A 26921-nucleotide genomic window follows, 5' to 3' on the forward strand; every position below is an offset into this window, starting at 1 on the left:
GTAGGGGGCCTAAGGTTCTGAGGATTCCTTGAAGCTCCGCCTGGACATCAGGAATGGGATTACCATGGCAAACTTTGTAAGTAGTGCTGTCTGAAAGCTGATGCAGTCCCTCAGCCACATACTCCCGACGATCAAGTACCACAGTCGTGGAACCCTTGTCCGCCGGAAGAATGACGATGGATTGGTCAGCCTTCAGATCACGGATAGCCTGGGCTTCAGCAGTGGTGATGTTGGGAGTAGGATTAAGGTTTTTTAAGAAGGATTGAGAGGCAAGGCTGGAAGTCAGAAATTCCTGGAAGGTTAGGAGAGGGTGATTTTGAGGAAGAGGAGGTGGGTCCCGCTGTGACGGAGAACAGAACTGTTCCAGGCATGGTTCAATTTGGATAGTATCTTGGGGAGCTGGATCATTAGGAGTAGGATTAGGATCATTTTTCTTCGTGGCAAAGTGATATTTCCAGCAGAGAGTACGGGTGTAGGACAGTAAATCTTTGACAAGGGCTGTTTGGTTAAATCTGGGAGTGGGGCTGAAGGTGAGGCCTTTGGATAGGACAGAGGTTTCGGATTGGGAGAGAGGTTTGGAGGAGAGGTTAACTACTGAATTGGGGTGTTGTGGTTCCAGATTGTGTTGATTGGAATTTTGAGGTTTTGGAGGGAGTGGAGCTGGAAGTGGGAGATTGAGTAGATGGGAGAGACTGGGTTTGTGTGCAATGAGAGGAGGTTGAGGTTTGCTGGAAAGGTTGTGAAGGGTGAGTGAGTTGCCTTTCCGGAGGTGGGAAACCAGGAGATTGGATAGTTTTTTAAGGTGGAGGGTGGCATGCTGTTCTAATTTGCGGTTGGCCTGTAGGAGGATGCTCTGAACAACCGGTGTGGATGTGGGAGAGGAAAGATTGAGGACTTTTATTAGGGACAGGAGTTGATGGGTGTGTTGATTGGCTGAGTGGATGTGTAGGTGAAGGATTAGGTGGGTGAGGGCAATGGATTGTTCGGTTTGGAACTGGTATAGGGACTGATGGAAAGAAGGGTTGCAGCCAGAGATGGGAACTTTAAGTGTGAGGCCTTTGGGGGTGATGCCAAATGTCAGACAAGCCTGAGAAAATAAAATATGGGAGTGTAATCTGGCTAGGGCGAAGGCATGTTTGCGGAGGGGATGTAAATAAAACTTAATGGGGTCGTTGTGGAGGTGTTGTGAGGGTGACATGGTACTAGAAGGTGGAAAGTGGAACACAAGGCTGAAATGAAAATGAAAATAAATATAAAAATATATGGGGAGAGATAAAGGTAAAACTAGAAAGCAAATGGAGATCTGGTGTGAAAAAAGGCGAAAAAGGGTTGGTTAGAGCTGGGCTATGTTGATCCTGTGGTGAACTTGTGTAGGTAGATAATGATGTGCATAAAGGTTAGGTGGTTGTGTTGCCGCCAAAACACGTTAAAGGGTGGAGAAACACTGGAAAATTTCGAAAAAACTACGTAAGGATGTATTAAAAGGGTGGTTTGGTGGTGGCAGATTATGGAAATGAAGCTAACAATTGTCTGATGAAGAAATAATGACGTTAAAACCTGTGGGAAGCGGCTAAAAATGATCGATGATGTGAGAAAAACGGAAATGGAAATAAAGCAAAAGATATTAAAAATAGCCGAAAAGGTTGTTTAATAGCTGAAAGGAACTGTTTGTGAACTGGAAACGGTGGATTTTATAGCAGCAGAAGTGTCGAAAGCGGAAAAAAAAAATTTTTTTTTGGTTATGGTTTGGAAGTGGGTTACACACACATATCCATCCGCATATACACAGACACAAGCCTTTACAAATGTCTGCTTGTGTCTGTGTATGGACATGTGTGTGTGTGCGCGAGTGTATACCTGTCCTTTTTTCCCCCTAAGGTAAGTCTTTCCGCTCCCGGGATTGGAATGACTCCTTACCCTCTCCCTTAAAACCCAAATCCTTTCGTCTTTCCCTCTCCTTCCCTATTTCCTGACGAGGCAACCATTGGTTGTGAAAGCTAGAATTTTGTGCGTATGTTTGTGTATCTATCGACCTGCCAGCGCTTTTGTTTGGTAAGTCTCATCATCTTTCTTTTTAGATTATATATATATATATATATATATATATGGTTATAATAGAAGGAAACATTGTTTATATATATATATATATATATAAAAAGAAAGATGATGAGACTTACCAAACAAAAGCGCTGGCAGGTCGATAGACACACAAACAAACACAAACATACACACAAAATCTAGCTTTCGCAACCAACGGTTGCCTCGTCAGGAAAGAGGGAAGGAGAAGGAAAGACAAAAGGATATGGGTTTTAAGGGAGAGGGTAAGGAGTCATTCCAATCCCGGGAGCGGAAAGACTTACCTTAGGGGGAAAAAAGGACAGGTATACACTCGCACACACACACATATCCATCCATACATACAAGACACAAGCAGACATGCTTGTGTCTTGTATGTATGGATGGATATGTGTGTGTGTGCGAGTGTATACCTGTCCTTTTTTCCCCCTAAGGTAAGTCTTTCCGCTCCCGGGATTGGAATGACTCCTTACCCTCTCCCTTAAAACCCATATCCTTTTGTCTTTCCTTCTCCTTCCCTCTTTCCTGACGAGGCAACCGTTGGTTGCGAAAGCTAGATTTTGTGTGTATGTTTGTGTGTCTATCGACCTGCCAGCGCTTTTGTTGGGTAAGTCTCTCATCTTTCTTTTTAAATATATTTTTCCCACGTGGAATGTTTCCCTCTATTATATTCATATATATATATATATATATATATAGTTATAATAGAAGGAAACATTCCACAAAGGAAAAATATATCTAAAAACAAAGATGATGTGACTTACCAAATGAAAGTGCTGACAGGTCGACAGACACACAAACGAACACAAACATACACACAAAATTCAAGCTTTCGCAACAAACTGTTGCCTCATCAGGAAAGAGGGAAGGAGAGGGAAAGACGAAAGGATGTGGGTTTTAAGGGAGAGGGTAAGGAGTCATTCCAGTCCCGGGAGCGGAAAGACTTACCTTAGGGGGAAAAAAGGATGGGTACACACTCGCACACACACACATATCCATCCACACATATACAGACACCTATATATATATATATATATATATATATATATATATATATATATAAAGCCACTCTTCAACCAGTTTGCTATCTTCAATGTATTTACTTATATGAGAATGAGTCTTTCTATATGAGTAACTTAAAAACACAACAGATGATTCATACAAACCTGCAAACAATTTGTTAATTCTCTAAATCCATTCTCAATAGTCTCCTTATCAGATGGAAGACATAAGCCATCTGCAATCTCCTGAGCAGTGTTACCCTTTGCACCAAGATGTACAAGAGCTAAAATTACCTGCATGCTTGTTGGGGAGAAAAACAGGTTACCTTTGACTTCTGAGAGAATCTGTAACAAAAGTAGTAGTGTTGAAAGGATACTAAGCAGAAGTTACTTCAGTGTGTCAACAACATTTATGTGCCACGAAGATAGATGTTCACAAAAATACAGTAGTAGTTTCATGAAAAGAAATTTGAAGTAAGCATCCAAGAATCCAGGACAATAGTCCTTTGGTGACACACCATTCAGCAAGGTTAAAGAAAAAGTATTTGAGAATGACTGTAAGACAACTCTGTCTCCATTGTAGACACATCATGTAAAAAAAGACTACAGTATATTCAGAGGTGTCTGACAGTCAGTTCTATGCTACATTCATGTGTGGAATGTAAGGGGAAGGTAGTATTACTCAAGAAATATATCTTCCACCATACAGATATGCCCATCAAACCAGAGAATTAATATCTTGTATTGGTTTTATTCAATACTTAGTTGTGATTTATCATTAAATTAGTAGTTGCCTCTTTTTTGAAGAGATGCAGTTATCAGAAAGTGAAATAGGAAAATATCAATAATATAAACATTACTACGAATGATTCAGTGGAATAACTTACGGCATCTACAGGAAACTGCAAATGAAGGTGAGTTTTTATCAATGTTGGACCTATATTTGTCTTTAAAACTCCATATAGCTGAAATGTTGGTTATATTGGTGGATACTATATTGTAATTTTTGTCTTCTTCGGTAATGACAGGAATGATTTTACTAATTAATTTCATTTTAGTTCAATTGAGACAGATGGAAAATGAATCATTAACCCTTACAGTACCAATGTACTTTTTATAATGAGCAGCAGCGAGGCACCCAGGGAGGGTGGGGGCCAAAGGCTGGGTTCATTGTTGCCATAAAAAAAATTATAATTCAAATTTCTAATTTTTATTGACCATTATTAACAAAATATTGTATAAAGACCTATTGATGTGTACTAAAGGTCAAGAAACTGTAAATTTCTTTTAGTACTCTCTACAAAAATGTGTTTAATATTTTTCAAACAATGGAAACTCCAGATACAAATATCAATGATATGGCAAAAGACAGGTTGGTACTTACAGTAAAGAAGACACATCAAGTTGCAGACAGGCACAATTAAAAGATGCATATACTCGTAGCTTTTGCACACAGCCTTCATCAGTAAAAGAGAGATACACACCACTCACCCACACGAGCAAGCACACCTCACCCACACGTGATCACCAACTCTAGCATTGCAGGCTGGAATGCAACACCATTTGGGGGATGAAAGCAGCAATATGGATAGGGCAGGGAAGGGGAAGGGATGGGGAGAGAAATGAACACTGTTTGGTGAAGTGTGCAACAGGTCAACAGGTACAGCATCAGGAGGTTGTGGCACAGGGAGTTGGGGAAAAAAGGAGCAAAAAAGGAAAGTAGTGGGGAAAGACAGGCAGATGCATTAGCAGAAGACTGCAAATAAATAGCATGGGAGATGAGAATGAGAATGGGGGGGGGGGGGGGGGGGGGTGCAGACTGTTGTGTGGAGGGTGTGGGGACAGTACATTACTGTAGGTTGAGGTCAGGATAATTACGGGAGTGGAAAATGTGTTGTAAGAACAACTGCCATCTGCACAGTTCAGAAAAACTGGTGGTGGAGGGAAGGTTCGGAATGGCTCAGGTAATGAAGCAGCCATTGAAATCAAGTGTGTTTTGTTCAGCTGCATGTTGTGACCCAGGGTGGTCTACTTTGCTCTTGGCCACAGTTTGGCAGTGGCTGTTCACCCTGGTAGACAGCTGGTTGGTAGTCATACCAATATAAAAAGCTGTGCAATGATTGCAGCAGAGCTGTTAAATGACATGGCTGCTTTTACAGGTGGCCTGGCCCCTGATGGGACTGGAATAGGAAATGCTGGATGAGTGGATTGGGCAGATTTTGCACCTGGGTCTTCCACAAGAATATGATCCTTGTGGCAAAGGGGTTGTACCGGGAGTGGCATGGGGATGGACTAGGATGTTGTATAGGATGGGTGGACGATGGAACACAACTTTAGAAGGTGTAGGAAGTATCTTGGGTAGGATGCCCTCATTTAAGGGCATGATGATAGGCAATCAAAGCCCTGACAAAGGATGTGGCTCAGTTTTTCCAATCCAGGGTGGCACGGGGTGAGGAAGGGGACACTGCTTTGGGACTGGTTCTTGTAGGTGGTGGAACTATTTGAGGGTGTGAGGGGAAATGGCATGGGATATCTGTTTGTGGACTAGGTCTGGGGAATAGTGCCTGCCTGTGAAAGCCTTAGTGAGATCATCAGCATACTGAGAAGGGAGTTTTTGACACTGCAGATACACCATCCCTGGATGTTCAGGCTCTGTAGGAGGAATTATTTTGTGTGAAAGGGATGACAGCTGTCAAAATGCAAGTACTGTTGGTAGTTGGTGGGTTTCATGTGGACAGAAGTGCAGATGGAGCCATCAGTGAGGGTGTCAACATCTAGGTAGGCATCATGCTGGGTTGAGGCGGACCACATGAAGTGGATGGGGGATTTGGTGTTGAGGTTGTGAAGGAATGAAGATTGAGTGTCTTGGCACTGAGTCCAGATCAGCAAGATATCATCAATGAACCTGAACCAAACTGGAAGTTTGGTGTTTTTGGAGGCTAGATGGCCAATAAAAAGGGTGACTTAGGAGGGTGCCATGTGGGTGCACATGACTGTGCCATGGATTTATTTATATACCTTCCCTTCAAATGAGAAGTAGTTATGGGTTGTGGTAAAGTTAGTAAGATCTATGAGAAATGAAGTAGTGGGTTTGGAGTCTGAAGGATGTTGGGAAAGGTAATGTTCAATAGTGGTAAGAGCATGGGCATTATGGATGCTGGTGTGTAGGAAGTTGGCATCAACATTGAGGTAAAGGGGTGGGGATGGTGGAGAGTCATGAAGGAAGCGGTTGGTGTTGGACATGGAAGGCTAGATTACAGGTAATTGGTTGGAGGTGTTGGTCAATGAGGACTAAAATTCTTCTAATGGTGGGCACAATAACCAGCCACAATGGGGTGTCTAGGATTGTTGGGCTTGTGGATTTTGGGGAGCATGAAGAAGGCAGGTGCGCGATGTGTCATAGGGATGAGGATGGAAATTGATTCAGGGGAGATGTTCTGGGAAGGGACAGTGATTGGTGTTTATATTGGACTTGTGGGATGGGTTCACTCTAGCAGAGTTTATAGGTGGAGAAGTCAGATAACTGGCAGAGGCCTTCTGCCAGGTAGTCATTACGATTCATAACAATAGTGGTGGAACCTTAGTCTGCAGGCAGGATGATAAGGTCAGGATTTGTTTTGAGGTTATGTATGCTTATTCTTTCTTCTGATGAAGGGACCTCCAGAAGGATGGTGACACTAAGTTGGAGGTCAGGAATTCCTGGAAGGTGACCAGCAGGTGGTTAGATAGTAGGGAAGGGGGGGGGGGGGAGGATGATGGTTGGACAGTGATATGAACTGGAAGATGCAGGTTTCAAATACTGGAATTAGGGTGGTTTTGTTTGGAGGGATTGGTGGTAAAGAAGTGCTTCCACTACAGGGGTCAGGAAAAGGAGAGCAAGTCTTTGACAAGTCCAGCATAGTTAAATTTGGGTGTAGGACTAAAGGTGAGGCCTTTAGATAGGACTGAAACTTCTGTGCAGCTGAGGGTTTTGGTGGAAAGGTTAGCACCAGTGTTACAGGTATGTTTTGGCTCTGGATTTCTTGAAGAGTTGGGAGGGGGTTTGGGGGGATGTGACAAGTTGAAAAGGTCAGCTAGGCAGGGTTTAGCTGCTATGAGGGGTGGATGAGGAAAAATACTGTGGGTATGATAATGGTCAGATAGTGGAGCCCTGAGATGGCAGTAGGATGTCATCAGGTTAGGTAACTTATGGAGGCAGTGTCTGGAATGCTCCTCCAGGTGCTGGAGAGCAGAGGATTCAGTTTCAGAGATCTGATGTATCAACTAGGGATTGCAGAGTAGTAGTATCTCGTGGAGGAAGAAGAGGTGGTTCTGGGATGTCTATGGCATGGAGATGTGTTTTTGCAATACCATGTTTGCGAGGGCCAGGGATTGGCAGACTCTGAAAATTTGTAGGTTGCTGTGAAATGAACTGGTGCAGAAAGATGGAGTAAAGATCCATTGTGGCATGAATGGTGTAAAGAAAATGGGAATGATGCAGAAATGGGCAAAATAGGTGTTGATGGTTGTGAGAGGAGCTGTATAACCAAAACAACATGTAAAAATGAGTGAAAAATACGTAAAGGCAAGCAGCAACATGAACAGATACGCAAAGATACACTAGACTCTCGCTAATCCAGGCCTCACTGGTCCAGCCTCTCAGTAATCCAGCGTACATCCAAAAACATATGCACAACGAATTATCATGCACAACAATGCTTAGTTAAACAATGTTTTATATACTGTATTTGACATTGTAGCTTTCTTTACAGATCGGGATCATGTCTTCTAAAAGGAAATACGTTATGCTAGACCTCAAGCAGTAACTTGAAATTTTAGATAAATTAAATCAAGGTTCTTCACAGAAAGCCATTGCTGCTCAGTTCATTGTTGGACGAGCAACTATTTATGACATCAAAAAGAAAGAAGATGTTATTCGACATTACTCAACACAAATGGATAGCGAGTTGGGAACACAGAAGGTTATGCAAAAGAGTGAGAATGAAGAACTGGACATAGCTGTTTATGAAGAAGAGGACACAGGAGGAGAGAGCATGAAGATTTCTCACACTGCTGATGCTGAAGCGCCGAGGTCTTCCTGGAGTACCGTATGCAACAACCAGATAAATGCAGTACCAATGTAATGCTTATAAAGCGGTTGCATGATAATGCATGGCACCATCGCATTATCATCATTGCGACAGTTAAAAATTGGGGACATGTTTCATAGTAAGTGATACGACTGTATAATTATGTACAGTATACACTCTAGGACTAAGTTTTCTTTGAAAATTAATGTATTTTTGGATTTAATAAAGTATATCGTCTGTGTTTTAAAATTGTATCCTTCAGTTTAATAAAGTACAGTACACTATATCCCCTATGTTTCAAAAAATTAAATAAAAAATGAAATAAATAAATAAAATAAATTTCAGACACTCAATAATCCAGAACTTCCACTTATCCAGCCCCCATATGTGCCAGGAATGTCCGCATTAGCGAGAGTCTAGTGTAGAAATACATTAAAATGCGTTAACCCAAGTAAATAAATACGTTGAAAATGTACAGAAATGTGATGCGAAGGGACGATGAGGTATGGGAGTGCGTGTGTGTTATGATAAGCGAAGAGAAAGGGAGGGAATGGTTTAGATTGAGGTTCAGAAGTTCTTGTGGCATGGGCAGGTGCAGAAAATGGGCAGGTGCAGAAAACAAAACGCTAAAGTACGTCAGGATGAGTGATGTAGTGGATCGATAGGAATGAATACAATCATGACTGTTGGAGGAAAGAATCTGTGGCATTGGATGTGCATCAACAATGTGCGTGGTCAGAAAGTCTGTGTTGTGCATTGATGATCATTGATACAGTTTTGCTCAGATGTAGATACCATTTGGAAGGTGTTGAATAAACACAGAAAGAAGAGTCCTTCATTGCTTTTGACTGGTTTTCATGACAATACAACAGACATCTTCCCCTTCCTTCTTCAGCTTCCTTTGCAGCAAACTTCTGCTTGACATGCCATCTGAGAATACTTCCCATGGTTGAAACCATGCATTTCTGGAGTTCTCTAATATTCATATTCATATATTCATAGTCCTTTCATCAATGTAAGGTTTCACGAGCTGTAGTTCCAATTCTTGAAGAAAAAGCCATTGCTTATTAGATTTTATCTTATTCATGTCTGGGAAGTTTAGTAGACACAATGGATAACCATTTAACACTGCTATGTCCACAAGAGTACAGAAAATTGATGGTGGCCACCTTCTTGTAGCCTCCTCAGTCGAAAATTTACTCACCACTTGATTGATTGTGCCAAAAATGCCTTTCGTCTCATTGTAATATAAATTTATGTCTGTTTTATTCTTAGTGTCAGCTGGTGAATGAATTGCAGTGCCATAATGTTGAGTCAGCAGCATCAGAAGGTTTTTTTCCATGGGGGAACAGTTGTGATTGGGGTATTTCCAGTACTAGAATCACTGAAAACACATTTACTGGAATATAATTCTCATCTTGATGTGTTTCAGTTCTTGGCACATGTGCTTCCTATTTGCTTGTAATGATTCCATGAGAGTTAGCTTGCGATTCCTCCACAAATCTTTGGCCAAATCAACTGAAGTGTAATATAATCTGTGGTGACACTGCACACTGTATTATATATAGGAATAACCAGGCATTTCACAACAGCTGCTGCTGAATTTGATTGTTGTGGCCTATCATTTATCTTCCCTGCATATGGCTCCAAGCTGAGAACGTATGTCGTTTTAAAGTCTTTGAGCATTTGTATAAGTATACCATAAAGGTCTGTTCAAAAAATTCCAGAACATTTGTAATTTCATGCCAATGGGATGTTGGAGCAAAATGTGGTTGGGATCTCTGCACACTCGTGTGTTTAATGCATAACTGCCAGAAGTTTCACTGTTGTGTGTACTTTAGTTATGGTTCATTGTTGTATTGAGCAGAACATTGTGTCACACAGTTTGCAAATTTCAAGATTGCAGTGTTTAAGGAACAATGTACCTGCATTAAATTTTGCATGAAACTGAAGAAAACCTTTGCAGACACACACCAAATGATGCAGGAAGCCTATGGTGATGATTGCTTAAGCCACACTTGTTGTTACAAATGATTCACACAGTTCAAAAATGACCAGATAGAAGTTAAAGGTGACCCCCATTCAGGATTCCCTTCAATGTCTACTGATGACACTCCTGTCAGAAATGTCAACAAAATCATGTGTGCCAATCAAAGACTGATTTCCCAAGAGATTGCTGATGAATGTAACATTTATGTTGGATCATGTCATGAAATCCTGATACAGCATCTTGGAATGCATCATGTTTCCACCAAGCTCATTCCATGCCTCATGAATCAATACCAGAAAGGCCTTCACCTCGCAGTCCGTGAAGAGCTTTTGGACTGTGTAAACAGGAATGAGATGTTCCTTAAGAGAACCATAACTGGTGATGAGACATAAATCTACAGTTATGATGTTGAGACCACAGTTCAGACTTCAAAATGGGTTGGGAAAGACTCTCCAAGACCAAGAGAGCTGATCAGGTCAGGTCAAATGTCAAAGTTATGCTGGTAGTTTTCTTTGACATTGAATGCTTAGTTCATCGTGAACTTGTGCCACAGGGACAAGCTGTTACTTGTGGTTTAATCAGGACATTTTGTGATGCCTGCAAGAAAATATGAAAAGGAACCAGCCTGAAATGTGGCGAAACAATTCATGGCTCCTGCATCATGATGATGCACCTGCACATTCATCTCTGTTGGTGCGTGGCTATTACACAAAAAACGAAATCACTGTGCTGCTTCATCCTCTGTACTCTCCAGACATGGCCCCTGTGGACTTTTTTTTATTTCCAAAGTTGAAAAACTTGTTGAAATGACAAAAATTTGCAATGATAGTCATTATAACAGAAAATTCACAGATGGCACTTTGCGTGATCCAGCAAGAGGTACACCAAGACTGCTTCTGGGAGTGAAATGGCATTGGGAGTGGTGTATCAACTGTGGAGGAGAGTATGTCAAAGGGTAACATGCACAATAAGTAAAAGATGGCATAGAAAAATTTTGTGGACAAACTCACACTTCCCATGTTTTGCCTCATAAAGACCTTGGCGGGACACCTGACAAGGTATGATCACAACATTTCATTAATAACAGTGTGTATCCCAGGAGAATTATAACTTGGCAGTAATTCACTCTTTTTATCAAATACTTCTCATATTGCAGCAAACTTGTCAGTTAGGCCATCAGTGAGAGTGCATCGCTAGTTCCTGCTACTACTAAGGCGAGTACACCGTTCACTTTTTACATATTTTATGAGCTTCAAACAGGAGGAGTGCAGTAATGGACAGGAACTGTGATTGTTGTGTACAGATGCGAGCTGAGCTGGTGACCCTTCGCTCACAGCTTGAGGCTGTGTTGGCTTCCGCCACACAGCTTGAGGCTGCTGCCAGGGGGTGTCACTGTGGGGGATCGGATGCGGGGATGCAAGAGATGTCGAGTACGTCCCATGTGTCCTCCGATCGGTCCACTGCTGTGACCTCCACGGGTACTGCCTGCACTGAGGTTGACCCCTCACCCATTGTCGAGTGAGAGATCATTCCAAAGTCTGGCAGGCAGCGGAAAACTTTCTGTGGGGCTGATCGTAGGGCCTCCCCGGTTCGTTTGACAAACAGGTTTCAGGCGTTATCTGTTGCTGACAATGTCTCTGAGCCAGATTCAGTTGTCCACCCCGTTCCAGAGGAAGCTTCTTGGCCTACAAGGTCTGGGCATTCACATGGGGTGGGTTTGCTGGTAGTTGGGAGCTCCAACTTTAGGCACATAATGGGGCCCCTTAGTAACCGAGCTGCCAAGTAGGGGATGCATTCCGGGGGGAGTCATTCCGGATGTGGAAAGGGTGCTTCTGGATGCCATGAAGAGTACAGGGTGCAGCCAACTGCAGGTGGTGGCTCATATCGGACCCAATGATGTGTGTCGCTTTGGATTGGAACAGATTCCGTCTGGTTTCAGGCAGCTAGCGGATATGGTAAAGATTGCCAGTCTTGCTTCCAAGATTAAGGCGGAGCTCACCATCTGCAGCATCGTCGATAGAACTGACTGTGGTCCTTTGGTGCAGAGCTGAGTGGAGGGTCTGAATCAGAGGCTCAGGTGGTTCTGTGACCATATAGGCTGCAGATTCCTTGACTTGCGCCATTGGGTGGTGGGTTTCTGGGTCCCGCTTAATAGGTCAGGAGTCTACTACACACAGGGGGCAGCTACATGGGTAGCGGGGGCTGTGTGGAAGGGACTGGGTGGTTTTTTAGGTTAGAGGGTCTCAGGGAACCACAGAAGGGGCATCCATCAGAAAGTGGGCAGGTAAAACACAGTAAGGTAGTTGTAGAAATTATTGGTATTGTAGTTGTAAATTGTTGTAGCTGTGTTGGGAAAGAACCAAAGATCCAAGCCCTAATAGAAAGCACTGAAGCTCAAAAAGTTGTAGGTACAGAGAGCTGGCTAAAGCCGGAAATAAGTTCAGCTGATATTTTTTTCAAACAATTTAACAGTGTACAGAAAGGATAGATTAAATACAGTTGGTGGTGGAATATTTATTGCTGTCAGAGGTAGTTTGCTTTGTAGCAAAATTGAAGTAGAAAGTTCATGTGAAATAGTATGAGTAGAGGTTATACTGACAATTGGACTAAACTATTAAATGGATCGTTTTAATAACTCCCCGACTCTGAAGACATAGTAGCTGAACAGTTCAAAGAAAACTTGAGTCTCATTTCAGATAAGTACCATGCTCATACAATAATAGTCGGTGGTGACTTCAATCCACACTCGATATGCTGGAAAAATTATACGTTTAAAGTCAGTGGCAGGCATAAAACATCATCCGAAATTGTACTGAATGCTTTCTCAGAAATTTATTTTGAACAATTAGTTCATGAGCCCACTCAAAGCATAAATGGTTGCGAAAGCATACTTGACCTTTTAGCAACAAATAATCCTGGACCAATAGTGAGTGTTGTGACAAGTATGGGGATTAGCGACCAGAAGGCAGTTGCTGTTAGGCTGAATACCGTAACACCTACAACCATCAAAAAGAAATGTAAAGTATATCTATTTAAAAAATCTGACAAAAATGCTCTTAACGCCTTTTTAAGAGACAGTCTTCACTCCTTCCGATCTGATCTTGTAAGTGTAGAAAAGTTGTGGAATGTTTTCAAAGAGATAGTATCAACAGCAATTGAGAGATATATACCACATAAATTAATAAGTGATGGTACTGATCCCCCATGGTACACAAAATGCGTCAGATCATTGTTGCAGAAGCAATGAAAAAAGCATGCCAAATTTAAAAGAACGCAAAATCTCCAAGATTGGCAAAGTTTTACAGAAGTTTGAAATATGTCACGTACTTCAATGCGAGATGCTTTTAATAATTTTCACAATGAAATTCTGTCTCGAAATCTGACAGAAAACCCAAAGAGATTCTGGTCATACATAAAGCACACCACTGGCAACGTTCACTGCACGATAACAACAGTGAAGTCACTGATGACAGTGCCACTAAAGCAGAGTTATTAAACATGGTTTTCTGAAACTGCTTCACCAAAGAAGATGAAGTAAATTTTCCTGAATTCCAATCAAGAACAACTGCCAAGATGAGAAACATAGAAGTAGATATCCTCGGTGTAACAAAGCAGCTAAATCACTTAATGAAGGCAAGGCCTCTGGCCAAGATTGTATACCAGTCAGGTTCCTCTCAGGGTATGCTGATGAAATAGCTCCATATTTAGCAATTATATAGAACCACTCACTCACAGAGAGATACATACCTAAAGACTGGAAAATTGCTCAAGTCACACCAATACCCAAAAAGGGAAGTAGGAGTAATCCGCAGAATTACAGGCCTATATCACTAACGTCGATTTGCAGTAGGGTTTTAGAACATATTTTGTATTTGAACATTATGAAGTACCTTGAAGTAAATGATTTATTGACATATGGTCAGCACGGATTCAGAAAATATCGTTCTTGTGAAACACAACAAGTACTTTATACTCATGAAGTAATAAGTGCTATCAACAGGGGATGTCAAGTTGATTCCATATTTTTAGATTTCCAGAAGGCTTTCGACACCATTCCTCACAAGCGTCCTCTAATCAAACTGCGTGCCTATGGAGTATCGCCTCAGTTGTGCGACTGGATTCGTGGTTTCCTGTCAGAAAGTTCACAGTTCATAGTAATAGATGGAAAGTCATTGAGTAAAATAGAAGTAATGTCTGGCCTTCCCCAGGCAAGTGTTATAGGCCCTCTATTGTTCCTGGTGCTCCAATGAACCATGGACCTTGGCGTTGGTAGGGAGGCTTGTGTGCCTCAACGATACAGATAGCCGTACCGTAGGTGCAACCACAACGGAGGGGTATCTGTTGAGAGGCCAAACAAACGTGTGGTTCCTGAAGAAGAGCAGCAGCCTTTTCAGTAGTTGCAGGGGCAACAGTCTGGATGATTGACTGATATGGCCTTGTAACACTAACCAAAATGGCCTTGCTGTGCTGGTACTGCGAACAGCTGAAAGCAGTGGGAAACTACAGCTGTAATTTTTCCCGAGCACATGCAGCTTTACTGTATGATTAAATGATGATGGCGTCCTCTTGGGTAAAATATTCCGGAGGTAAAATAGTCCGCCATTCAGATCTCTGGGTGGGGACTACTCAAGAGGACGTCGTTATCAGGAGAAAGAAAACTGGCGTTCTACGGATCAGAGCGTGGAATGTCAGATCCCTTAATCGGGCAGGTAGGTTAGAAAATTTAAAAAGGGAAATGGATATGTTAAAGTTTGATATAGTGGGAATTAGTGAAGTTTGGTGGCAGGAGGAACAAGACTTCTGGTTGGGTTATAAATACAAAATCAAACAGGGGTAATGCAGGAGTTGGTTTAGTAATGAATAAAAAAAAAATAGGAGAGAGGGTCAGCTACTACAAACAGCATAGTGAACGTATTATTGTGGCCAAGATGGTCACGAAGCCCACGCCTACTACAGTACTACAAGTTTATATACCAACTAACTCTGCAGATGACGAAGAAATTGAAGAAATGTATGATGGGATAAAAGAAATTATTCAGGTATTGAAGGGAGACGAAAATTTAATAGTCATGGGTGACTGGAATTCGATAGTAGGAAAAGGAAGAGAAGGAAATGAAATAGATGAATATGGAATGGGAGTAAGGAATGAAACAGGAAGCCACCTGGTAGAATTTTGCACAGAGAATAACTATAGCTAACACTAGGTTCAAGAATTGTAAAAGAAGGTTGTGTACATGGAAGAAGCCAGGAGATACTGAAAGGTTTCGGTTAGATTATATAATGATAAGACAGAGATTTAGGAAACAAGTTTTAAATTGTAAGACATTTCCAGGAACAGATGTGGACTCTGACCACAATCTATTGGTTATGAACTATAAATTAAAACTGAAGAAACTGCAAAAAGGTGGGAATTTAAGGAGATGGGACCTGGGTAAACTGACAGAACCAGAGGTGTGGAGAATTTCAGGGAGAACATTAGGGAATGATTGACAAGAATGGGGGAAAGAAGTACAGTAGAAGAAGAATGGGTAGCTTTGAGAGATGAAATAGTGAAGGCAGCGGAGGATCAAGTAGGTACAAAGACAAGGGCTAATAGAAATCCTTGAGTAACAGAAGAGATACTGAATTTAATTGATGAAAGGAGAAATACAAAAATGGAGTAAAGCAGGCAAAAAGGAATACAATCATCTCAAAAATGAGATCGACAAGAAGTGCTGGCTAAGCAGGGATGGCTAGAGGACAAATGTAAGGATGTAGAAGCGTATATCACTAGGGGTAAGATAGATACTGCCTACCGGAAAATTAAAGAGACCTTTGGAGAAAAGAGAGCCACTTGTATGAATATCAAGAGCGCAGGTGGAAACCCAGTTCCAAGCAAAGAAGGGAAAGCAGAAAGGTGGAAGGAGTATATACAGGGTCTATACAAGGGCGATGTACTTGAGGACAATATAATGGAAATTGAAGAGGATGTAGATGAAGATGAAATGGGAGATACAATACTGTGTGAAGAGTTTGACAGAGCACTGAAAGGCCTGAGTCGAAAGAAGGCCCCGGGAGTAGACAACATTCCATTAGAACTACTGATGGCCTTGGGAGAGCCAGTCCTGACAAAACTCTACCATCTGGTGAGCAAGATGTATGAGACAGGTGAAATACCCTCAGACTTCAAGAATAATAACTCCAATCCCAAAGAAAGCAGGTGTTGACAGATGTGAAAATTACCAAACTATCAGTTTAATAAGTCACAGCTGCAAAATACTAATGCGAATTCTTTACAGACGAATGGAAAAACTGGTAGAAGCTGACCTCGGGGAAGATCAGTTTGGATTCTGTAGAAATGTTGGAACTCGTGAGGCAATACTGACCTTACGACTTATCTTAGAAGCTAGATTAAGGAAAGGCAAGCCTACATTTCTAGCATTTGTAGACTTAGAGAAAGCTTTTGACAATGTTGACTGGAATACTCTCTTTCAAATTCTAAAGGTGGCAGGGGTAAAATACAGGGAGTGAAAAGCTATTTACAATTTGTAGAGAAACCAGATGGCAGTTATAAGAGTCGAGGGCCATGAAAGGGAAGCAGTGGTTGGGAAGGGAGTGAGACAGGGTTGTAGCCTCTCCCTGATGTTATTCAATCTGTATATTGAGCAAGCAGTAAAGGAAACAAAAGAAAAATTTGGAGTAGGTATTAAAATCCAGGGAGAAGAAATAAAAACTTTGAGGTTTGCCGATGACACTGTTAAATCTGTCAGAGACAGCAAAGGACTTGGAAGAGCAGTTGAACGCAATGGACAGTGTCTTGAAAGGAGGATATAAGGTGAACATCAACAAAAACAAAATGAGGATAATGGAATTTAGTCGAATTAAATTGGGTGATGCTGAGGGAACTAGATTAGGAAATGAGACACTTAAAGTAGTAAAGGAGTTTTGCTATTTGGGAAGCAAAATAACTGATGATGGTCGAAGTAGAGAGGATACAAAATGTAGACAGACAATGGCAAGGAAAGCGTTTCTGAAGAAGAGAAATTTGTTAACATCGAGTATAGATTTAAGTGTCAGGAAGTCATTTCTGAAAGTATTTGTATGGAGTGTAGCCATGTATGGAAGTGAAACATGGACGACAAATAGTTTGGACAAGAAGAGAAAAGAAGCTTTCAAAATGTGGTGCTACTTTAGTATGTTGAAGATTATGTGGGTAGATCATGTAACTAATGAGGAGGTATTGAATAGGATTGGGGAGCAGAGAAGTTTGTGGCACAACTTGACTATAAGAAGGGATCGGTTGGTAGGACATGTTCTGAGGCATCAAGGGATCACAAATTTAGCATTGGAGGGCAGCGTGGAGGGTAAACATCGTAGAGGGAGACCAAGAGATGAATACACTGAGCAGATTCAGAAGGATGTAGGTTGCAGTAGGTACTGGGAGATGAAGGAGCTTGCACAGGATAGAGTAGCATGGAGAGCTGCATCAAACCAGTCTCAGGACTGAAGACCACAACAACAACAACATTGTTCCTGATCTATATTAACGACATAGGAGACAATCTGAGTAGCCGTCTTAGATTGCTTGCAGATGATGCTGTTATTTACCATCTTGTAAAGTCATCATATGATCGAAACGAATTGCAAAATAAGATATCCGTATGGTGCGAAAAGTGGCAATTGACCCTGAAATTCACATGACTACTAAAAGAAATCAGCTAAATTTTGATTACATGATAAGTCACACAAAATTCAATTAAAGACTTAGGGATTACAATTATAAATAACCTAAATTGGACCAATCACATAGATAATATTGTGGGTAGAGCAAACCAAAGACTGCGATTCATTGGCAGAACACTTAGAAGGTGCAACAGGTCTACCAAAGAGACTGCTTACACTACGCTTGTCTGCCGTATTTTGGAGTACTGCTGTGCGGTGTAGATCTGCATCAATTGGGACTGACAGATGACATCAAAAAAGTACAACGAAGGGCAGCTCCTTTTGTATTATCATGAAACAGGGGAGATAGTGTCACAGACATGATATGTGGATTGGAGTGGTAATAATTAAAACAAAGGCATTTTCCATTGCAACGGGATCTTCTCATGAAATTTCAATCACCAATTTTCTCCTCCAATTACAAAAACATTCTGTTGGTACACAACTACACAGGGAGAAATGATCATCATGATAAATTAAGACAAATCAGGGCTCGCACAGAAAAATTTAAGTGCTCGTTTTTCCCGTGTGCTGCTCGAGAGTGGAATGGTAGAGAGACAGCATGAAGGTGGTTCACTGAACCCTCTGCCAGGCACTTTATTGTGAATAGTAGAGTAATCAGGTAGATGTAGATGTTTGCTGTGCTCATTTTGCATCTCTTCATCATTAAATCTTACTATTGTAGTAATCTGACAGTATCTAATTCCATTCATATAAACACTATAAACAAAACTTCCTGAATTGTTGGATCATAAACCAAGAATATGTGACTTACTGTCACCCTCCTTCCCCATAATTATAAGTAGCCCTATGAATGCCATGAATTAAAGTCAGTCTGTTTTGGGTAAATTCTGTCTCAATGCTTCTCTACTGGTATGCTTTAGTATGATGTTAACAATTTCTTGAGATAAAATCTTTTCAAATTATTCCCTTGTTGTCCTACTTTACCTTCATTTCTCAGGTCTTCTCGCTCTTTCTCTATGTTTTGTGCTGATTGCTTTGTGATACAAGGAGGTTTGGTCATAAAAGCTTTTCAGTGATTGTAAAATACTTATCACTGACATCACCAGCTGTGTCTTCATCTGCTGCAGGTGCCCAGAGTTGTCTTCAGAGTCTGTTTGTACACCATCACTGTCCATATCCTTGTGCACAACACATTCCTCTTCAGTTTCACTCACCACTTCATCTCTATCACCAAATTCAATTTCAGAATCTGTAGATTCTTTTAAAATGTCTGATACTTCTCTCACAGTAAAAGCACGATACTACATTTTCAATCACAGTTGCCACATAGAAAAATTCAATGTTCAGAGGGTCTACACCACTGAAATGTTGTAATTTATGGAATAAGACATTTGTTGTCAAGTCACATCTACGACTAAGGAGGTAGACTTTACGACAACTGCCATTAGACTTAAAATAACAGATTAAGTTTAGCTGATAAAATTAATATATTTTTTTTGGTACAGGAAATAATAAAAAACCATATATATTTTTGTCAGAATTTTAGAATATGAAATACCGATGTAAATTACAATATTTACAAAAGGTGGGCACACAGTACACCCACTTGGTACTCCAAGGGTTAACATACATAAGAGTAGGTATGCAAATAGGGAATTGAGCACATGAATGCTTGTTTTATTTTCTTCTTTCTGCACAAGTTTATGATTTTTTTTAGATTTCTGTGCCAGTAATGTTTTGTCTTCATAGAGAGGCCTTGGTGGATAGGAATTATTTAATACTTACAAGATAAATTTTTGCCAATGAAGCACATTAAAAGGAAAAGCTATATCTTGATATCAGTGTTAATATTTCTAGGTTTCAGGGGTATTTCATGCTCTAGTACCAGGGAAAGACATAACTCAGAATTCAGACTACTCTATCCTGCGTGATGCAACCGCACAGATTACCTAAAACCAAGCAATATGAACACATGTAAGATAAATGGCAGAGTCTTTTGAACAAATTAAGAATAGGAAGGGACCTCTTTTATTTACTGACCATGCGAAGTCCAGATACTTACAGGATGACAATTATTGAACTATATGGAAAAAAAATGTAAATCAGTTACAAACTATGGCATGAACACACTTTATTCAACATGTAGATCTCACTACAGATATTCAGATTTAGGCTATGACATGTTCAACATGCCTGCCATTACTGACAATGATGTGGTGCAGACAAATAGTGAAATTCTACATGACCCACTGAAGTGTCAGAACATTGATGCTGTTGATGACCTCCTGAATGGCTGTTTTCAGCTCAGAAATGATTTTGGGGTTATTGCTGTACACTTTGTCTTTAATCCAGTCCCACAAACAGGAGTCATATGTGTTCGGATCCAGAAAATATGATGGCTAATCAAGGCCTATGCCATTGGCCTCTGGGTACCTCAGAGCCAGAATGCAGTCCCCAAAGTGCTTCTCCAGGGCAGCAAACACTCTCCTGCTTCAGTGGGGTCAAGCTCCATTTTGGATGAACCGCATCTTGTCAAAATCAGGGTGACTTTGGATAATGGCGATGAAATCATCTTCCAATATCTTCACACACCATTTGGTAGTCACCTTGCCATCAAGTAATATTGCATCAATTATTCTGTGACTGGTCACCATACCACACAGTCACCCGTTGAAGGTGAAGAGACTTCTTGATTGTGGAATACAGATTCTCAGTCCCTCAAATTCACCAAATTTTGCTTATTGACGAACCCAGACAAATGGAACTTGGCTTCATTGCTAAACCAAATCATATTCATTCACTAATTCCCATCGTTCCCCACAGACAACCATGTAGTTTAAATGTCCTAATGCAAACTGTTCAGAAGTTATTATGATTTGATTTTATATAGCTCAATGATTATCACCCTGTTCATGGTATTATTTGCTTCATTTTTTAACTATACATTGTTGTGCTATATCCTCTCTTCCCATCTAAAACATACAAAACCATATCAAGTGAGCATCCGACAATATTAAGCAAGAACAATTTGTGCTGCACTGGTTTAGCAAACCAATAAATATGCTGTGTCTTCCATTTCCATCCACTTTTTAACCAACCAGGAAGACTGTTACATCAAAAACAAAGATAAATCAACTGGCAGTGCTTGTAAAGACTGGTAAACTGATTATGAAAATGAGGCACAGCACAGAACTTAATGAAGAAGCGTCCATCCAATACTTTTGTGCTCAACACTGATTAAGCAGACCTTCCATCTGCATCTTGTTTAATCTGTAACTCTGTTCTTCACATAATGCATAAAAGAGTACTGTCCTTATGAGAATTTTGTTCCCAGATTTTCATAAGGAAAGTACAGTAAGTAAAATGTTATTTTAAAAATGTTTCACTATTTCACAATAGCATATTTTAGTATTTCCAGGAAAATAGCTCAGTGTCAGTAGCTCATAAATTTGATGTCATCAAAATTTGCACCTACATCTATATTTTGCAAGTCACTCCATGGTGTGTGGCAGGGTGTGCTTCAACTACCACTAAAGAGTAAATGTTGCTTTGTGTTGAGAGATGAAAATACAGCAAGAATGAACTGAAATTGTTCCACGAGTACACAAATTATTTCAAGAATAGAGAAGCAGCTTAATAAATTCCTGTAATCCACTACAGTCTTTGGAGCAGAAGCTTTTGGGAGATCGACATAGCTGATTACCCAGAGAAGAGAATCGGCTGCACACAATATATAAGTCAACTGCGAGAGACATGTGAGTCTTGCACCTCAGTTCCACACTATCTCATGTTGTCTGAAAAACGTTAGACTGTGTCTGCAATGATGTCACACAATGCTGTGGCTCCAGCCACCATGTCAACCTGTTGATGATGGTGAGTATGTATTGAAGGTCATTTGATGATGGAAAGGGGTCTGCAATGTCAACACAGTGGAACCTTGCATAGCAAACATAATTTGTTCCAGAAACTTACTCATAATGTGAAACACTCATTAAGGAAAACAATTTATCCCATATAAATTACTGTAAAATATGATAATGTGTTCCATGCAGAAAAAGTACTAAAAGTTTTATCTTATTCATGCCATTTATTCAAAGAAAATTATATATACAGCATTATGTACGTAATTATTCATGATACATAACTAATTCTTTTTTACTAGAAAGATGTCTCTAGTCATTTGTTTCTGCTGATGCTTCAACACTTGGTGAAAATATGACACAGCGTTATCATCAAATAAATTTGTGGTGCCTGTAGCCACTGCTTTATTGGGGAGATGATTTTCAGTGTATGATGCAAGTGATTCCCACACTTTCAGCATTTCTCTTATTGCACCAGAAGATTGCTGCTTTGCTGTTACCACCACCACCTCCTCCTCCTCCTCCTCCTCCTTCTCCTCTGAAGAACTCCTCTCCACAACTTCCTGCTGTGAAACATACTGCAACTCCATAAGCTCTTTGGTGGGCATTTCTGGGTTGTGATTTTCCACAAGCTCGTTGATGTCATTGTTATCCATTTCTAGTCCCATGCTCTTGGCCAAAGACATAATCTCGTTGACTACAGGCTCCACAGTTACTGACTCAAATGCCTCAGAGTCACATTCGACAATGCTCTCTGGCCAAAGCTTCTTCCAAGCAGAAGTGAGAGTTCTCATGGTAACCCTTTCTCATGCCTTTTCAAACATCTTTATGTAGGCAGTTATGCTGATATGATATTTCCAAAACTTTCTGAGAGTGAGACTGGTAGCTTGAGCAATGCTACAGTGTAGGGTGTCTTAAAGTTGGATGTAATCTGCTGGTCCATAGGCTGTAGTACTGGAGTAATGGGGTGGTGTTGGGAGGCAGAATTTGGATCTCAATGAATTGAAATTCTTCAAGGGGGTGGTCTTGTAGGCCTGGAGAATGGGCAGGAGCGTTGTCCATAACAAGCAAGACATGGACTGGCAGATTCATCTCAAGCAAATATGTTTTCACTGAAGGACTAAACACTTCATTTATCCAGTCACAAAAAAGAACACGTGTTACCCAAGCCTTGTTGTTGGACCTCCACATCATATTTAACCTGCTCTTCTGGAGTTGACACTCCTTGAGGGCTCTTAAGAGTTTCTGAATGGTAAACAAGCAGTGGTTTCCAGAATGAGATTTTCACTCTGCAGCGGAGTGTGCGCTGATATGAAACTTCCTGGCAGATTAAAACTGTGTGCCCAACTGAGACTCGAACTCGGGACCTTTGCGAGTCTCGGTCGGGCACACAGTTTTAATCTGCCAGGAAGTTTCAAGCAGTGGTTTAATTTTCAAATCACCACTTGCACTGGCACTGAATAGCAATGTGAGATGGTCTTTCATTGGCTTGTGACTGGGCAATGCATTCTCCTCTGCTGTTAGAAAGATAAACTTTGGCATTTTCTTCCAGAATAGACCTGTCTCATCTCAATTAAAAGCCTGTTATGGCAGGTAACGGTCAGAAATTACAAGCATCTTGAAGTTGCTGATGAAGTTCTCTGCTACCTTTGTGTCAGAGCTGGCTGCTTCACCATGCCTCACAATGCTGTGGATGCCAGTTCTTTTCTCAAACTTCTTGAACCATCCACATCTTCCCTTAAACACTTCTTTGGCTGCTGATGTTCATAGTGTCTTCTTAACTAGGTTGGCAAAAATCATTCTTACCTTCTCACAAATGATGTTATCATTAATAGTGTCACCTTGTAATTGCTTTTTATTTATCCATATAAGGAGCAATATTTCCAGAAAACAAAACCATTGTTTAGAAACTCTTGTAACTCCCTTTGAAGCATCTGTCTTCTTAATCTTGTCCTTATTCTTGAGGATAGTGCAAGTAGTTGATGCAGACTGAATGTGTGTGCTAAATCAGCAACACTTGCACCATGTTCATGTTTTTCAGTGATTTTACATTTCATTTCTAAGGTCATTTTCTTTCTCTTATGGTCATTTTCTTACAGCTTTATCTTTGGGGACATGTCTATGGAGGTTGTTAAAATTTGCACAGAAAAAAACACTGTGTGAACAAAAGTTCAGAAAAATGTGTGATCACAAGCTGTACTAAGATGGTAGCAAAAAGATCACTAAACCCAGACTGCAGTACATACTAAAGACATTGTACATTACCACTGCCGACAATGAAAGGTGTTCATATTGTTGACTGTTTCCCCGTCCACATAAGAACATCTGGTGATATCAGACTAAATTGTCACCACTCGTTATGCGAAACATCACTCAGTAAGTGAGTCATTTTTTTACAATGTGTTTTGCTCGTTATGCAAATTGCACATTATGAGAGGTGCTCGTTAAGCGAGGTTCCACTGTATGCACATGAGAGAACTGACTGAAGTAGGAGGGAGAGGGGGTTGGGGGGAGGGAGGAAAAAGTGATAGGGGTTTGCAGGTGATGGCCTACCTTCAAGCACTGGTTCGGGAAGCACATGCCAGCAGAGTTGGTGCAGTCCAATTGGATACCACATCCAGTGAAATGCTCCTGCATGGGCACCACAGATGCATGGATGCTGGGTTGTGACAGGTCATAGAGGTGTTAGAATGCTGTCTTGCAGGAATCAGTGGGGGGGGGGGTGGGGGGGGGGTGGAACAGGACAGAGGCACTCCGTGTGGTTTTGGTTTTGCCTGGTTGGCCAGAAATCACGATAGCCATGCCAAACATCTAACTCCATGCTGGGAATCGTGTGCAGTTGGAAGTTGAGGCTGGTGTTTGGGTCGCTGTGCAGTGTTAACAGTTCAGGATCAGCTACCTGTGTGGTGTAAGGGGAAATGTCATTGAGGAGGGTAGCAAGGGATATGAGCAGCTGAGGCTGTCTTTGATGATATTGTTGACATCTGCCATGGGCAATATGTCAGTTGCGAACTGTTATATATGTTAATAGAACAGCCTAGGCGAAACCTGTGTGCCTTAATTTTGTCAACAAAGTATCATAATGGGATAGTGGTCAATGAACACTGTGGATGAGTGTCCTTCCACTGAGGGGTGGAAGTACTTAATTGCCTTGTATACGGTGAGGAACTCAAAGTTATAAGTGGCCAATTTTGTTGTTGCTCAGAGAACTTCATGGAAAAGAATGCTAACAGCTGCCAGGAACCTTCAATGTGTTGTTGAAGGACGATGCCTAGGCACACTGGCTGGTGCCAGTAATGACTGTGAGTGAGGCAGTCGAAAGCAAATGGGCCAGGAAGGCAAAGTGCAAGAGGTCATGTACTGTTTGTTCAAAATTTTCTGTCATTGGCACAATCCAGGGAATGGGCCTGCTACCTATAGTGTGGTTGCCCTGGAATGTGACCGTGAGTGGTCCCTGCATGCTTGCAGCTTTCTTCAGGTGGTGCAGGAAAAATTTGCCATCCTGAGAAATCTGCAAAGTTCTTTAAAAGTTGCAGGACACAGGCTTGGACTTTCCTGTCCAGTGGGTAGGAACCCACAGATGATATCCTGAGTCCAAGGAAGTCAATCTCCAGAACACCAAAGACATCCTTCTCCAGACTGGTGATGATTCCCACTTCTTGGGGGTGGACTAATACCTCCTGGTGGTTTTGGTGTTGCTCCACAGGACTACATGAGTAGATGAGGATATCATCCACGTAGGCGAAATAACTGAGGTACCATACAGAACACTGTTGAGAAAGTGTTGTCAGGTCTGGGTGGTGTTATGGAGCCTGAAGGGCATAAACGCATTTTCAAAAAGACTGAAGGGGTTGATTATTGGCGTCTTCTCCATATCTTTTGGGTAGACCAGAATCTACTTAAATGCTTTTTCTCAGTCTACCTTGCTGAAGACAGTTGTGCCAGACAAAGGGCACTGGGTAGTGGTCAGGGACCATTCTGGCATTAAGTGCTTGAAAGAATTGCATGGGCACCAAGTGCCTTCTTTTCCTCAGATGAGGTGCAGAGAGGAGGCCCTTGGGCTCGTCAAGGTGCAGAACACATAATGATGATTGCTGCCTTGATTTCAGTATGCAAAGCTGTTTGCTACTCCACAGGAAGTGACACGAGGTGGCAGAAAACCATGGGGGTAGGGACTGGCATCATTGAGATGTATGTGTTTCTCCTAAGGGACACTGCAAGGATGGGTGAAAGGAAATTCACCAAGGAGGTCAGCAAAGGGGCCGGAATATGACAGTTGCTTGATGGTGGATTAGGTGGCAGTTCAGGATCTACAGGGAATGGGCATAATGGGCAATGAAATTGGCACCAGGGATAGGATCCATAACATCATCCATGATAAAGGTATCTGTGAAATCTCTGCCAAGGCCAAGGTCAATGGACCATGTTTGGGAGCAGTAGGTTGTGACTAGAGAACCTTTCACCACAGTGAGGAAGAGGGGGGAGTGGGCCAGCAGAGGGTAACAGTTTGCAAGAATGGATGTGGAGATTGAGGCTAGTGCGAAGCAGGTAGGCTGTTGGAGAGGAGGGGTTCCAATGATCATGCATGAGCAGGCAGTGAGAAATAGCAGAGCAATCAGGTGCACCTACAGCTGTCTGCTGTCAGTGTTGAGGACCATGTGCACAGTACCTCACAGTTTGTGGTGTTGCTGTCAAAACACTCATGATACTAGCAAAGATAACTGGCACCCTGAATGTTCTGATCACTACTAGCTGGTAGAGAGTTTGTGTGAAACGTGTTTGTGTATGCAGGAAGTCATAGGCACTGAAAGGCAGAGTCAGGCATGGGCACAATGCAGGGTAGGAGGGAGCTTGATCATCATGCTAATCATGTGGGGCATGAGCTACACCTTGACCATAGATAAGTTTGTGGGACATGGAGTGTGTGGTTGCTGATGTGGCTTGTATGTGTGGGAGACTGTGCAAAGGAACATCATGATTTTGCGTGGTGGTGGTGAGGGGGTTGAGGGAATCGAAGAACCTGTCCGCCATGATGACTACCACGTCAACATTCATACACTCATGTGTAACTAATGCTGTGCAGTCTTCGACAGGCAGACATCCAACTCAATTCATAAGTAGCAGCATGTTGGGAATGATCATAGGCCTAGCAGGTGTACAGAAAAGGTGGAAATGTTGTGAGAGCTGGATCTCAGCGCATTTACCTTGTTGAGTGGAGTGTAAATTAACTAATCTTCTTCAACTTTTACAAGAGCTTGAA

General features: G+C 41.5%; 1 protein-coding gene across 1 annotated transcript in view; it reads right to left on the bottom strand.

The window, feature by feature from the left end:
- The window catches only part of LOC126162880 (serpin B6-like), a 282449-nt gene that overhangs the window by 168291 nt on the left and 87237 nt on the right, over positions 1-26921 (bottom strand). The window contains exon 3 of the mRNA XM_049919674.1: positions 3243-3422. Coding sequence (XP_049775631.1) covers positions 3243-3422 — 180 coding nt within the window. The remainder of the gene's footprint in view (positions 1-3242; positions 3423-26921) is intronic.

This window comes from Schistocerca cancellata, chromosome 2 (genome assembly GCF_023864275.1).
Source record: "Schistocerca cancellata isolate TAMUIC-IGC-003103 chromosome 2, iqSchCanc2.1, whole genome shotgun sequence".
Lineage (NCBI taxonomy): Eukaryota > Metazoa > Arthropoda > Insecta > Orthoptera > Acrididae > Schistocerca > Schistocerca cancellata.